The 15,294-nt window shown below is 35.8% G+C and overlaps 1 protein-coding gene across 13 annotated transcripts in view; it reads right to left on the bottom strand.

Moving 5' to 3' along the window:
* Positions 1-15,294, bottom strand: part of LOC148677538 (teneurin-3) — a 287,789-nt gene that overhangs the window by 182,352 nt on the left and 90,143 nt on the right. For all 13 annotated transcript variants that reach the window (XM_088642666.1, XM_088642919.1, XM_088643165.1 and 10 more), the window contains 2 exons: positions 14,753-15,055; positions 10,105-10,383 (listed from right to left, as the gene is read on the bottom strand). In XM_088642666.1, coding sequence (XP_088498792.1) covers positions 10,105-10,383; positions 14,753-14,984 — 511 coding nt within the window. In that variant the 5' untranslated portion in view covers positions 14,985-15,055. The remainder of the gene's footprint in view (positions 1-10,104; positions 10,384-14,752; positions 15,056-15,294) is intronic.

Consider the following 15,294-nt stretch of genomic DNA (forward strand, 5'->3'; position numbering starts at 1 on the left):
GGCACTGTCAGCCACTACCCAACAGATGCTTTACATTTTCCCAGTTAATATCTGCATGAGAAAGCAGGGAATATGTGCTCTACTTTAATATTACAGGGACTGTTATTACCCACATTGTTTTGGTCAGTTGTGGATGCTTGTAAGTATTTAGGGTAGGTCTAGGCTTGTGAGTAGTTTTTCCCTACAAAACCATAAAACACACAAATTAAGCTTGGTGGCAGGTCTTTCAGTTATGTCTCTGTTCCCCAAGACAGAGCTTTTCAATTTACATCACTGCCTTTACATCAACAGTATATACTGTACAGTATCTATTCAAGATCCAGATCAAGACTAATTTCTTTAATCAGTTTCCAACTCATGTCTAAAAGCGCCATATGAATCTGTATTATTTTCTACTAGGGCCCATTTTGTCTCAACACTCCCTGTTATACAGTACACCTAGTTCAACTTTACACACAGTACGTTACAAAACAAAAAAATGTTCTAAAACTTTCTGCATTGAGCCTGATTGAATCAACAAACCGGCATCCTCCCATTAGTTCAAATCTATCATTTTCTAACTGGAAAAAAAAAATCAAAAGTAATTAAAGTCAAACATTTGCCTAATCATTTTAGTCCTTAACTGGAATGCTTAGTACATAAACTATGCAAGAGAAAAAGAATGAAATGTACCCAAGATTCTCTGGAATGATAAACTGTGATTTGTAATGATTCCAAAGTGTCTTCAAATATATCACAGATGGCTTTCGGCTTGTTCTTAAACCCATCACTAAATCATCCTTTTATTTATTCTTTTCGTTCACTATAAAGCATTAAAGATAAAGTAATCAAAAAAGGAGGAGGTTTTGCTACATTTATTTCTTTTGGATGATCACCAGAATTAACCCCGTTATGACATTTGATGCTAAAATGAGCAATCTTTAAAAAATAAACTTCAAAACCTACATCTCTAGCAAGTCATGTACTCGTGTATACTTGTTCATGATATTTCGGAACATAAGAATTGTTACGAACAAGAGGAGGCCATTAGAACCACGTAGCCTATTTGATAGTAATTAACTGATACAGTGATCTCAGACATTTGTTGTAGTAGCTTCAATACCATTTAGTCGATAATCTTAGCTGTTTATTTAGAAATCAAAACTACATCTATATCCTAAGAAAAGACAAAGACAGCAGTTCTGTTTATAGGGTCACACATCACAAATTATTCTCAGAATGTAGCAAGGTTGTTTTAAACAATTTAAAACATTCCTTAAAATACTGTTGGAAAAACAGGGTGTATTTCTTTTAACGCTCGTTTCGATCAGAAATGAAAACAAAAATCTAACCATGCTTACCTCATTTTAACCAGAACTTCTGCAAGCTGAGCTGGATGGTGTATACAGCACATTCTTTGGCCAGTGCCTTCTACCGTGCCAACTGTGTAAAGTGGTTTGGGGCTCATTCTAGTGGCACATTAGGTAAACTACAATTGCTCTGAAACCAATCTTCTCACGGTTCCCATTACAGGCTTTTTATGTACAACCAGAGACTTACACAAGCATTTCACTGGCCGTCTATCAGACAGAGTATCTGGTGCTTTTATTCAAGGCCAGCTCTGGACTGGTTCCTAAATGGATGGTTCACAGATTCCACTTCTTCGATGCCCCTTATTAATAACATATAAGAAATCAAACTGATATTGGACACAGTCTGCTGGGAACTCTACTTTTGCCCAGGAAGGTGCATGAGGATTTGGCTTCCCGTAACACTTCTATTTTAATCAGAAAAGCAAATGAAACGCATATCTCTAGGCCTACTGAGAGAACACCAAGAACAAAATAACTTACTGCTGCAGAATATGCCTGACTGGAGGGGCACTTTCCCTGTATCACTTCAAAAAGTATTTGCATACCATGTTTTGAGGTTTAACATATCTCACAGGATAAATCTAGGGTAAAACTTTGATTGCTGGGAATATGTGTCCATGAGTTTTTAAGCAATGGATAAGATGCAAACATGGATATTTGGCCTATAAGCAAGTGCTTCAAAAAAGACTTTTTTTTTTGTGGAAGTATTGTTTCAGCATTAAGGAAAATACACTGGTGACCGTAACCCAGGTCGGAGCAACAAATGTATAAATCTAAAACCTCGTAGACACACATTTAGAGAAAATAACAGTGGTGGCACAATCCACTTTTGTGGTGGGCACAGCAACTTTTAAGTGCACTCATTTCTTAATAGCTTAGTGTGACTTTCTGACCTTTCTCTGTGGTTCAGGTTGCAAGGAGTGTCGACAGAGCTGAGCCAGCCCCGCGAAAAAACCCGAAGGTCCCCCAGGCTGCTGTATCTCACAGGTTGGTCTGTGTTTCTTTGTAAACATCGACATTGTTGCTCCTGATGGGGGCAAGCAGCATCCGGAGATAAGATATCCACCCGAACAAAGAGGGTGAGATTGATGTCACAGTGGGAAGTTGGCCTGCTTAAGAAAACACTCTTCACCTGAGTTTGCCCCACTCGCAGCAGTCACTTTATACAAATGCTAAGGGACTCTTATTAAGTGATACATTCACATTATAATTATGATTGTTGTTGTAGTAAAGTGCCACACAAGGTTTCCTTTCTTTTTTACCAATTACGTTTTCTGCCATTTCTCATGTGCTTATTCTTACTGACAATACAGAGCTCTTGTATTCCCTATGCTTTGTTCACAAAATCAGTAATTCGTTATAAATCCATATTTCAGTGATGCCTGCCTGATTGTACAGTAATTCTAGTCCCTGGGTCTCCCATTAAGATCAAACACAACATGTACTGAAAGATCCAAAATATACTTTCTTGATAATTCATTTTTATATACTGGTGATTCAATTAGACCCTTGGCTATCAGGTTAGAATGGGACTGTGACTTCCATTCTTGTTTCATGATGACTGGCTGTCGAACTTCATAGTGCCATTTCAGGGATTTCTCAAACAGCAAACAAATTAATACATTCCGCTCAGACCAGGTAAAATTACATTTATTTTCTGAAAACATACTTATTGTTGCATGTTCACAAAAACTGCTTGCCTGTATAGAACCTGGAAGAATTCAAGTCATAATATGACGCACTCAACCAGTTCACAAAATAAACCAATTATTTTTAACGACCATAAAATATTTCCTCACCAGTGCTGTGATGAACAAAAGTAACAGAAATAGCACTAATGAAAAGAAGGAAGGCAAATGTTAATTGCACAATCTGTTTGATTTTGCTGTTTAGCTTATGAACTTGGAGTGTTGTCAAGCCCTGTGAAATGGTTTTCAATTTCTCAGACTAAAACTGCTGTTTTCTCAAAATGAAAAATGAACCGCAGACTCATACAGACAGCTGCCATTTGATGAATGCCATAGAACCAGCAAGAATTTAGCCAAGTTTCCAAAACTTTTATTACAGTCCACCACTGTAGGCCTACATTATACATTATTCAAAACATTTCTACTAAGGCACCACATTTTTAAAGAAAAAAGATTACTTAATAACTCACTGCACATTGTAATTATCAGTTGCAAACCTCTTTGTGTGTCAGGCAGTGGCAGAAACTTGTAACAGGTTTTATAGACTTGTAGCAGGCTTTATATCAAATGGTGAAAGCCACTGACCACTACTCTGCTTCTCAGTGTAAGGATTAAATAAGTATTATATATTTAGAACATACAAAACACAGCTTTTTGTTTCACCATAAAACACAGTTGTGTCTGCAAGACAATTAAGGCTTGAACTATTCACCAATGATTAATTGGTTTCTACAGATAGAGAAGTAAACCTCAGATTAGGAACATCTGAAGAATGTTATTTTATCAGTGGTTCTAAGTATACACTCTCAGAAAAGTGTGGTAAAAGTAATGTAATGAGATAGAAGCTGCAGCTATCCTCAGTGTGATAAACTACACTGGCAGTAAGGATATTCTATTTTAGTGATCGCCGATGAAGAAAAACGAGACATCTCACCAGCATAAAGAAACTTTTTAATTAAACATAAAAAGTCTTGGAACATAAAATTCTATATCCTCATTATCCGGTCAAACTGACACACCCTTATTCATCACTTATTAAATGAACATCAAACACCTTCAAAGTATCCTCCTTGCCTTGGGAATGCTCAACAAGTTGTATAACTAGCAGAAAATTCATACATTTTGCAAGCACTTGGAATTCCACTGTCATCAATGTTTCATGGTTTATTGATTTTGTGGAGCTTCTATCCATTGCACAGTTCAGCATATCTGCTATAATTGGGAGCTGAACAAACGTGATGCTTCAGTGTAATTTACCAAAAGAATTTAGAGTAGATTATAACACATGTACAGATTCCACTTCAACTTTGTCGGGGGCAGGGTTATGAGGTTTCCCTCCATCTTTGCGTGCACAGGTGAGAACTTCTTCCACGTCAACGTTGCTCTCTTTGAATGAACGAACGTCGTCATGGTACCACTGCTGGGTCATGGCCTAGCCCAGTCCCTAAACCACAAACATCACCGGACACCTAACGACACAAACAAAACAAAAAAACTCCAGAAAACTCACGGTGCAGACTGTCATGCCAGGTCCAAAACAAGAACAGGGAACAAGCTAACAGACAAGGGTCATTGGTGTCTTCTTCACAATATGCTGGCTGGTTTGGCAGAGAACCTCAAGCATTATCTCAACATACGCTTAGGCAGTATTGTAAAACAAACATGATTCTTTCAAACCTGTGAAGCTACTGATTTATGTCCAGTCTCTTTGCCTGCATATACTGTGTACACACTATTACTCATGTTTCACAAGTTTCATTTCTTCTCCATTCTCTTAGCACCCCTTTATTGATCATTGATGAAAAACAGGAAAACATTTACTTTTGGCATTAAACCACTGGTCAACCTTTCATTAAAATTAATATTTGGTTATGATTCACTTATTGCATTTAAGAATGAAACATATAACATCTATGATGAGATACACAGATAAGTCTAATTTTCACATTGTGGCAGAATGTTTGCATGTGAGAAAGATACACTTATGTTCCTCCTTCAACCTCTCATGTCATTAAAATGAAACACAGACAACTGAGTGGCTCAACAGGTACAAGATCCAGTTAATGTAATCACTTCAGGTTTCTTGGCAATTTGCATTACCCACAAGCTGGTGATTGACTCAGGTCTCAGATATATATTTTTTTTGTCTGGAAACAGTATATTTACCCTCTGGTCTTTTTATTTTTTGTCAAACATTAATGTGGGAATATCTACCTTATATTACATTATTAACTAACCAAACACGTAGGCTGCAAGAAACTCACCATTTTAAATACTGTAGCACTTGTTAAAAAAAATAATGGCAGCACAAGAATTTGAAATCTAGGTTAAACCACTTGCATGTTTACATATACTGTACATACAGTATACATATAGTATGTATATACTCTTCATAATACAGTAAATATACATACATGTTAACCTTGTTCCTTGCTATTGTGTATTATAAATGTAACTGATTTCTGGTTGCCATTTTCCGATCAATCCAACATAAAATGAATCTTGAAGTACATGCACTCTTACAATATTAAATGGTTTATTTCAAGTTCTATATTTTGTTTTACAATAAATACCATAAGAAATGGTGATGACATTTTTAAGTTACTCAATTTAAGGCTCAATAGATGTCAGATGTGACTACATGTTTTTAGATTTATATCTAATTTTCTATAACAAATTACTGCCTGACACTGATCACCAAGGACAACTTGTTAAACAGCTGGTTAAGCTTAGAAGATATTTATAGGATTTTATATTATTAGTGGCACATATTTCTTCATCCAATTAAGAAGCAACACTTAGTGTCTTAGTGTAACTAACTTTACAGAACAAATATAGCTATAAAAGGACAGTGAAGTATTCTAATCAAACCATTTTCAAAAGGGAAAAAAGCTACCATTTACCTTTCTGCTAATGAACTCAATAATTTTAGCAATTTAGTGAGTTTTAATTGAGTGTTCTGGGTTTGAAGTACCCTGAAACTCCTGGACAATCCATTACATCTGTCTGCACCACCTGCTGTATACACAACTATTCCTGGTAATGCCTTGTTATTATACAGTGAGCCAATAAGCAAGATTCCTTTTGTGCCTCAAGGACAATATTCTTTGAATACTAGCCTTTTGATTTGTAGTCTGACCTGACACAATACTATTTCTGTTCTGTTTCTATTTGTCTGACACCTGATACCACTACTTCTTACCAGCACGACGATATTGGTAACAGTGGATAAGTGGTAACAGTACAAAACTTAAATCGTTTCAGCACTTGACCTCAGCACGTTTTTCTAATAGCTTTGGGATGTACGTTCACCATGAGGCCATGAGCCTTTTCTTTCATTTTCTACATTGAGTAATAAAAATGTAGGAAGCGCACAGCAACATACAGTAAAGTGATAAGCGAAGATAAGGAAATGAATTCGAAATACCATTAAATGCATTCTTGATTTAACTAATACAAAAACCAATGGATAACAAATCTATTCATTGTGACTGACGGGATACATCGCAGTCCTGAGATTTGTTCAAACGAAATGCGTTAGGAAGCGCAATATGAAACATAACTGGAGCATATGAATCCAATCTTAAGTGTCAAGTCAATAAAAAAAAGAACGAACAGGATTTTGGCATCTCGAGTGCATCTGACAGGAGGCCCCTACAAACAAGATGTTCCGTCTCAGCAGGCATGATCCTTACGCATGTATCATATATTTCGATAATTAAAAAAAATCAGGGTAGATAAAAGTCACAGTAGGGAATCCCGCTAACAAGACCCCAATCGACTGCAGCCCCCCAGACATATATGAAAAGACTCCAAAGGAATCAGTCACTGGGGGGTTTTAAACAGGTCAGCACACAGCGGCGTACCTTTGAAATGAGTGATTCAGAGGCATCGGAGATGACAAGGAGCAGGCGTCACACACACTGGAAGAACATGGCTGAGAGTGGCAGTGGCAATGCCGTGCCATCGCATTTCGTTTCCATTCTGTAGAAGGTCTTGAGCTCTATCACAATTCTAACAGCAACACCAACGTTACCACTGCTGTTCCTTCTCTCACTAACAACAACAAAAGCAAGACACAGACCAACTTGCCACGGGAAAGCTCCTTCAGGCTGTGAGTAATTCGGTTTTTAATTGCTGTGATCCTTAAACACAACTATGTTGAAACAGGTCCATGTGGGTTAAGCACTTTTCTCTGATTCTCTGCTAATTTGTTCCCCAAACAGAACAGAACTCTTCTGTCAAGAGTGTTGCTGAGAGTCTGGACAACGGGGAAATAGTACGAGGAAAAATATGTGCAATAAGCCTCCTTATCTCCAATATGCTCAAAAGGCACACCCTCCCTTTGTGCCAGGTTCACTTGAATCTCGCATGTACACAAAGCTACCCTGGCCTGGGATGACCCCCATTTACTGTCTCCGTTGCTGGAATTTAAGGCTGAGAACTGACTGCCAAAAACACTTTACATGTGATTTACATCAGTGTGTAATGTTCTCCAGTAAATTAAGCAAATGCTTCCAGTGTGCCTCCCCCTTGAATAATTCTTAATGGCTGAGTTTGACAGCAAGAAATAACATATTCGGTCTTAGACAAGGACTGTTTTAAATAAGCCAGGCTTTCCAAACATAATTTCTTCTTCTGCTTTGATGTTGGTATTACACTGTGCAGCGCCAATGGTGCGGTCATATAAACAGTGGTTAACTGTAGGTTGAACGGCATAGATACTGGAAACAATAAGTCGTTCACAAACTTTACCCTGAAAGTGCAGAACTTTTCAGAATGTTGTTGCTGCAGTTAGACTGATTTGTGTTCTCCACAGAAAACAAAAACTAACACATGGGAACAGCAAAGCACTCATTTCATATGGCTAATTTCACAAAAATCTATTCTTAACAAAAGTAAGCTGATTATCTCTTGCATAAAATCGATGCATTTGATGGGGCCACAAATAACGATTAACTGTGAAGAAAGCTCCTGGTTGCTGTTGCTCCCAGCTCAATGAAAGCTGCTACGAGAGAGATAAAGGACTGATTCAGCCAGTCACCTAGTTCTACAAAAATCAATGACTTTCTACAACTATGTATTAAGAGAGGAAAAGTGGTTCAGATAGAATTGTTTTTAACTGGATGAAATATTTTAGAAGGCTAAAATTAGCAGTAATCTCTAGTAATACCAAGCATTTCATGCTCCATTTTTACCCAGCCCAGTACTGATGCCCAAATAAATGACAATGTATTTTATTAAATGAAACTAAAAACCAGTAATGAGGAGTTGAAAATATGCAATAACAATCTTTTGTTAGATAATTAACAATATTCCTTTGTATTAAAAAAACTAAACTCTCTAAGGACACTTCAGTTTCAAAGCACCTGAAATTTAGTATTTTTAATATATTCCTCAAATCATAATTACAACAAATAAGAATAGCAAATTCAGCAAATTTATTCCCTCAAAATCATTAATTAACACAAAACAACAGTAGTCCTACTGCTTTTTTCAAGGTCTGAAAGAAATTAAAGCACTCATCAGTTTTGATGCCTGCTTATCTTACAGGACTAATGAAAAACAAGCAAACCCTTCTTCTAAATTCTCCTGGTATGGCAAATGTTAAACTCCTTCAACATTTTTCTTTTACTTTCTGTACTTTCCCCGAGTATGAGCAGCTTACTGGACAGCTAAATATTAATTAACAAAATATTAATTGTAATTAATAAAATATTAATTATAATCTTAGGTTACATCTCAGTTTCTTCAACAAATTTCTAAACATTTCTTTTTTTTTGTATATTTTTGAAGTAAAGAGTTCTCTCTCCTGGTATTACATCAAAAGTTGCAAAGAGCACTTCTTCACAAAAATTCTCTGCAAAAGGGATAAATTAGTGTGTATTTATAACTCACGGATTGGCACGACCTCAACCTGTCAAAAATGCACCTGGATGTGCAAGCAGAATGGGAATGATGACAAACAGGTTGTAACATTTAATTATTTGCAACTGTGACTATCAAAACTGTTTTCCTTCATTAATAATGACACTATCACATTTGTTTCCCCAAAAATATTCCTCACAAAGTAGTAAATGTGAAACTATTAAAAGTTCTAAGTAAGTTGTTTTAATTGGCCTGTAGATATCCACTTCCTTTAAACATGTGTCTGACTTCATCAAACCTTTCTGGGAGTTTTTTTCCTCCTTTTACAATTGTTGCCTTTGAGCACTTCAATATGAGAAATATTTTTTAAAAAGGGACACAATGAAACACAAATCTCTGTTGCTGTTGGCTGGAAGCTGCACGAGACACCTCTCGACAACAAGCGAAGTCTTTCATAGACGTGAGACTTCAAAACCCATTCCAGAAGGTGAGAACTAAAAAAACAGCCCTTCTGAATAACAGCACCATTTATAGCCTAGACACCAGTATCATTCTTCACCCCAAAGCCCTGTTAGTTCCACATACTTTTTAAGCAATATTTCAATCGCCACACACCATTCCTCTGTTTCAAGCACGATGAGATTTTGCACTTCAAACCACTGATCCCTGGAAATCAACCACTGTATACACTCATTCGTCCGTCTCAACATACTGAAATTTCCTGCTGAAATCGTGAACTGCAGCTTACAAAGATATCTTTGATTATAATCACTTGAGCCCAAGAGAAATCTTTATTAAAATTTGCTGTGGGCCCCTATAGAGAATAACAGGTGACACAGTTCTATATGGATCTTGCCTTTGTGCTTCGGACTGAAGACATCAAAACCTCATTAATCCCCTAACGGTGGCTGCACCTTTTAAACCTTGTCTGTCAACAACAACTTGAGGAAAAGGAAGGCCTACAATCATGGTCCTCTCCTTTTCAGTGTGACAGAAAAGAGCACTTAAGAGATTATTTCTTTTCATACACACGCAGCATTACAGACCTCGCACACATAGCCTAACAACTTAAAAATAAATATCGATTCATTTGCAATTACCACGTTCAAGGAAGTGACATCTGGGCAATTGAATCCTACACAAGTGCCAAGGAAGCTAGAACAGGATTAAGAGATAAAAAAGAGAAACTGACTCACCATTCTCACTGTCGGACTTATTTTCATGTTCTGTGTCAGTCAGGGTAAGGGCCGAATTGGAGCGACTTGACAGGCACGAGCTTCTCCCCGACTTGACCCCTCTGCCCCACAGCCGCATGGCATGCTCTGGAGACATCACTCCTTCGTTTTCGGTGTCAACGTCTGACCCTGCGCCGACAGAGTAGCCACGATGGGGAAGCCCCATCTCGGCACAAAAGGCCAGGCCCCTTCGAGTTGCCGGTTCACAAATCCCCAGTTGCCTGAGGGTAAAATTCTGCCCTGTATGAATAAAAACAAACAGCAAAAAAAAAAAACAGGATATTTTTTTAAACCTCCTGTGCTCAGCCAGATGGTTAAATTGACTTTTTTCCCCAAGATCTCACCTGCGGTGTGCTTGTCAGGGCCTCCATGTGTTCTACCTAAGTGCGTCCTTTTGTTTCAACTATGGCAGACCCTTCCCAACACAGGCAGCACTCAGGTCGGTTTTGTTAGCTCCTTAAGTGACTATCACGTCCTCTCAGGTGTTAGATAAATAAAGTTTGACAGGTAAATGGGCTTGGGGAACATTCTTCTTCATGAGTGTTAAACAATGAAAAGATCCCTTGCTTTAGAACCAGTAGAAAATTGATAGGCTTCTTTTTTTAAGGATTATCTCAGCTCAGCCAAACCCAAAGGCTAAGACCTTGTTTCTGTAAACAGCATTCCTCATTGGTGACTCTTTGCTGAGGTGAAGAGAGGAGCTTTAAGAGACACAGACACCATAACAATAACTACACAAAGCTTTGATAATTGTCCTAGGTACTACAGTGTTCAAAGCAACTGTCACTTCAATTTGTACTCGTAGATTGGAATAATGTTTGTATAAACTGTTCTTTAACACTTCAGTGATAATATTTCGGGATATAAAACAACTTCAATACATAGAATAAAGAAAGCATCTATAGCTCCAATTAGCAAAAGTATATCATAATGACCAAATACTGAAAAGCTCCATTACTGGATATAACAGATATTACATGCAGTCATCTGACACATAAAGGCATTTATTTGGAAAAAAAAAATGACTTTCATTATTCAGCATTTCACCTTGTACAAGCAGCCGTAAATCTATCAGTGTGCTACATATTTACACAGAATAACGTTAAATCAACTGATGAAACAGAACTTACTGTGAAACCGAATGAAGTCTTATTCATATTTTAATCTTTTCTGCCTCTTTTCATCTTACAATCAGTGAAGTCTTAAACATACTAGTATGTCATTCTGCAGATTGTTCCATTTACAGCTGCAATGCCTGAACCAAAATTAGTTGAATCGATATCAATTTATATACATATATCTGCTGTATTTAGAACTTGATCTTGATCCAAACTCATAGATGTTCACTCTTCGTGTGATTCAAGAATGCTGGTAGCATAGCTCAAATGTTTAAGATTAGCCAATTATAATTTTGTGTGCTATATAATAACAGCAGTATGCATTTGTACACATAGAATACTGTGACGTACTGTATACATACACACCCAAAATAACCGTGATAATAAATAATGCTGGGTTTCTTCTCAAAGCAATATAATGCTCAGAATTAAGTGAGGTCAGAAAAAAGTTAAAAATCCCTCTGAGGATGAGCTACTGTATATGCCCCAACTATTAGTGAGAATTAGCCCATCTTCTTGTTCTTGACATGTTTCAAACCAGTGGTATCGATACACTCAATCCCTCAAAGAGTAGCTCTGAGTTGTATAAACCCAATTGTAATTATCTTTTACATGTCACATACTAAAGCTTCTGCTGAAAGATATTTCTTAGTTTTTCATTCTTTCTCTGGTATTTTAAGCAAAAATTTCTAAAAGATTAAACAGATTGGGACCGATTTCTTCGCTGCAGGATGAGCTGTTCTGTGCTTTTAGATTTTTTTGATTTGGAGCACAAGCGAAACATTTCCTGATATACAGATTATACAGACAGGAAAAATAGATTAGAATTTTTAAAAAAAACTTACATTGGATTTAGAATCCTTAGAAAACATTTGGTAGCATTATAAAAACAATCATTATTTTTATGATCTACAGTAGATATCTAATAAACAGAAATAAACACATACTAAAAGTATGTTTTTTTTCAAAATATTTTGTGACATTTAAAAATTAATTGTATAATTGCATCAGTGTGTAAAATATTAAGAAATGTTAAGGATAGGGTTTGGTATGAATTTATAAATTAATACAAAAGCACAGGTTTAATGCATGCAAAACAAAATGATAACATTTCTTTGAAAATCACTGCTTAAAACAGTTGAGGACAGACAATGTAGGTGCCATTTCTGTGATGGTAGATGTTGACTACAGTACCTTTGAAGGTATCAGATGCAGAATCTTTTAAAGTGCCTGGATTAAACTGTCATAAAGTCCAGTTTGTAACACTAACACATTCTCCAAAGCAAAAAAAAAAACCTTAATTCAAACCACCAGTCATTAATCCCAGTTACAATAGCACAATCAGCAATGTGGTATTTTTACATGTAAATGATTTAAAATACCATCCAATTAACCAAACCCTTCAGTGCATTTTCTTACCCTGTGTTAAAAAATGCTCATTATATTTTGACATTCTAATAAAAAGAATTGTAATAATTTAACATCCTTCTTAATTTTTTGTTTGCCCCTTTTTACTTCCAAAGGATTGTTATAGTGATGGCTATGATGTCTTACTTTAATTGTACTGTATACAGTACATTTGATTTAAAAGAAATAAGAAATAATAGCCAACATGTTTAAATAAGAGGTTTAAAGAATACATATACAGTATGAAAACTCTGCTTTAAAATGACGGTTTCAGTTCATTTTCTTGGCATATTCAAACTGACTTCATGTGGGAAAGTCTTCTTTGAAATATGTAATCAATTTCATTGAAAATATTTTTATGTAACATCTGCAGTTTGTAACATAATGTATTATGATTGGAGGCAAATGCTATTTCAAAATTAATTGATTTCTTTAAACATTAAGTCATATGCACAAGACTCTCCCGTTTCAAATATAAATGAGGATTACTACTGTGGTTTTTTTACATATTTAGAGTAAACACTCATACGTAGGAGGCAATCTTTATAAACAAAGAAGGAACACACAATGTAACAACGAAAGCATGTGAAATGAAAGACATTAGTGTGAAACTCTTTTACAGTAAATTTATCAAATTAATTTTATAACCACTGTGGCCATTTAAATGGGGTTTAAAAATTTTCAAGTAGAGAAAGACATTTCAACATTAGCTGTATTTTCTTCCAGAAAACAAGTGTCAACACTACATATGACTCATTTAAAAAATTTGTCCTAAATTGCATTGTTAAAGTTCTGTAAATTCCAAAACAAATTTTAATTATTTAAACCTTAAATAGCTAATTGAATTAAAGAGAAGTTTAAAAATAAGGTTGGCTCAAAGATGTCAAACTGCAACTGACTGTATTAAAATGTTTACCTTGAGAAATTAAAAAAAAAGAATAAGGTTCCAGAATAAGTTCAAAAGGAAAATGTAGGTAAACTTGATACTACTTTATCAATTGAAGTCGCAATAATTAGTGGTATAGAAGTTGGCAATGAGCATGACAATTCTGAACAGTTTTATATTAAAAAAATAATAATACTTCAAAAACTTTGTAAAATGTTTTTTCCAAGGCACACATCTTCCTTAGCAGGAATTGAGAGGTAAAAAAAGAACTGACTCACTTCAGATGACATGCAATTACCCTACAATAAGATAGTGACTACTGTTTAATTAAAATTCTATTAATTTTAAATGAACACCAATTAACATACAACTTTTTTTCCATAAGATAATTATGTAATTATACTTTTTTGATCAAATATTTATTGAGTGCTAATTGGAGCTTGTGAACAATCAATAAATCAGTAACAAACTAAAATCAACTCTCTTACTATATATAAAGTATGTTCTAACAAATTATTCCCTGACATTTTATTCATAACACTATTAACTTCGAATGCATAGCTGAAACATTTTAGTATTTAATAAAAGCAGATAATTACATAATCCCATTATCTGTTATTTACTCATTAAATGTTAATTGAAGCCAGTTAAGTGTTTATTAATCATGTCCTTAATTTTTTAGACATTTTCTCAAGGTAATTTAGCTGTATTTCAGGATCTCAACCGATGACCATTTGTAAATATCAACATTTTTTAGTTTTTTTTTCATATTTGGCAATATTCCGTTTAAAAATAAATACTTGCATATTGAACATGTGTTCATAGTTAGAGAAAGCTTAAGCTGCGTCTTTTTGAATACCCTGCTAAAGGAGGGTGCTTCATTTTATGATGCTCTGCTTAAATAAACATTCATTGTTTTTTAAAAAAGCAGTTTTGTTTTAAAGATCTGATGGGGTCTCTGTCTCATTAACAACCTAATTAAAAAGAAAATATGTTTATATTATAATTAACCTGAAAAGAGACACTTTAAAGTCAGTTATTTTATTTATCTGAAGGAGCAAAACTCTCTTCTCAACAAGAAGAAATGAGGGGGGAAAAAAAAGCTGCAAAAATAAAGCCAGAGATGGTCTGGTAGTGATCACAGTTGACTAATGAGGACACACAGCCACCAATTAAAATAAAACTAACTTCTACTGACCTTGCCTGGTATATTCATCTGCTTCCCTGTGAACCATTTCCTTCACTCTGTTTCCATACAGCAGCCTCGAGGAGTCATGATCGAAAGCCTTGAGAGTCTCACTTGAGCTGTAGGATTTTTGGGTAGGCACTCTGCACTCCTCGCTTTCCACAGAGGAGCTGGTGTAGCGGCGTTCTTTGTCTCGTCTGCTCTTTGTCAGCGAGCAATAAGGCCTGCGCTCTTTCACATCCATACTTGAAGCATTCTGTGTCCAAAGCAGTCTAGCTCACTGGAAACTCCACCCCGCATTCAGCTTAGGTCTACCTGGTCAAATAGAAAGCAGACAGCGGTCAGATAAGACTAATCTGGACACTTAATCTTCAAGGATTCACAAATCCCCGCAGAGTCCTATGAGCAAGTATTTGCATGCACGAACTCTTGATTTAGAGGGAGGGTTTTGAAAATGAGAAATCTTAATTGATTGCTACCCTCATCTGCTGTATATATAATTATTTGCCCACATCCATTAAACAGTGTTCTGAAACAAATCAAAGTATCAGGCG

This window comes from Lepisosteus platostomus, chromosome 1, assembly GCF_059453375.1.
Source record: "Lepisosteus platostomus isolate fLepPlt1 chromosome 1, fLepPlt1.hap1, whole genome shotgun sequence".
In the NCBI taxonomy this organism is placed as follows: Eukaryota; Metazoa; Chordata; class Actinopteri; order Semionotiformes; family Lepisosteidae; genus Lepisosteus; species Lepisosteus platostomus.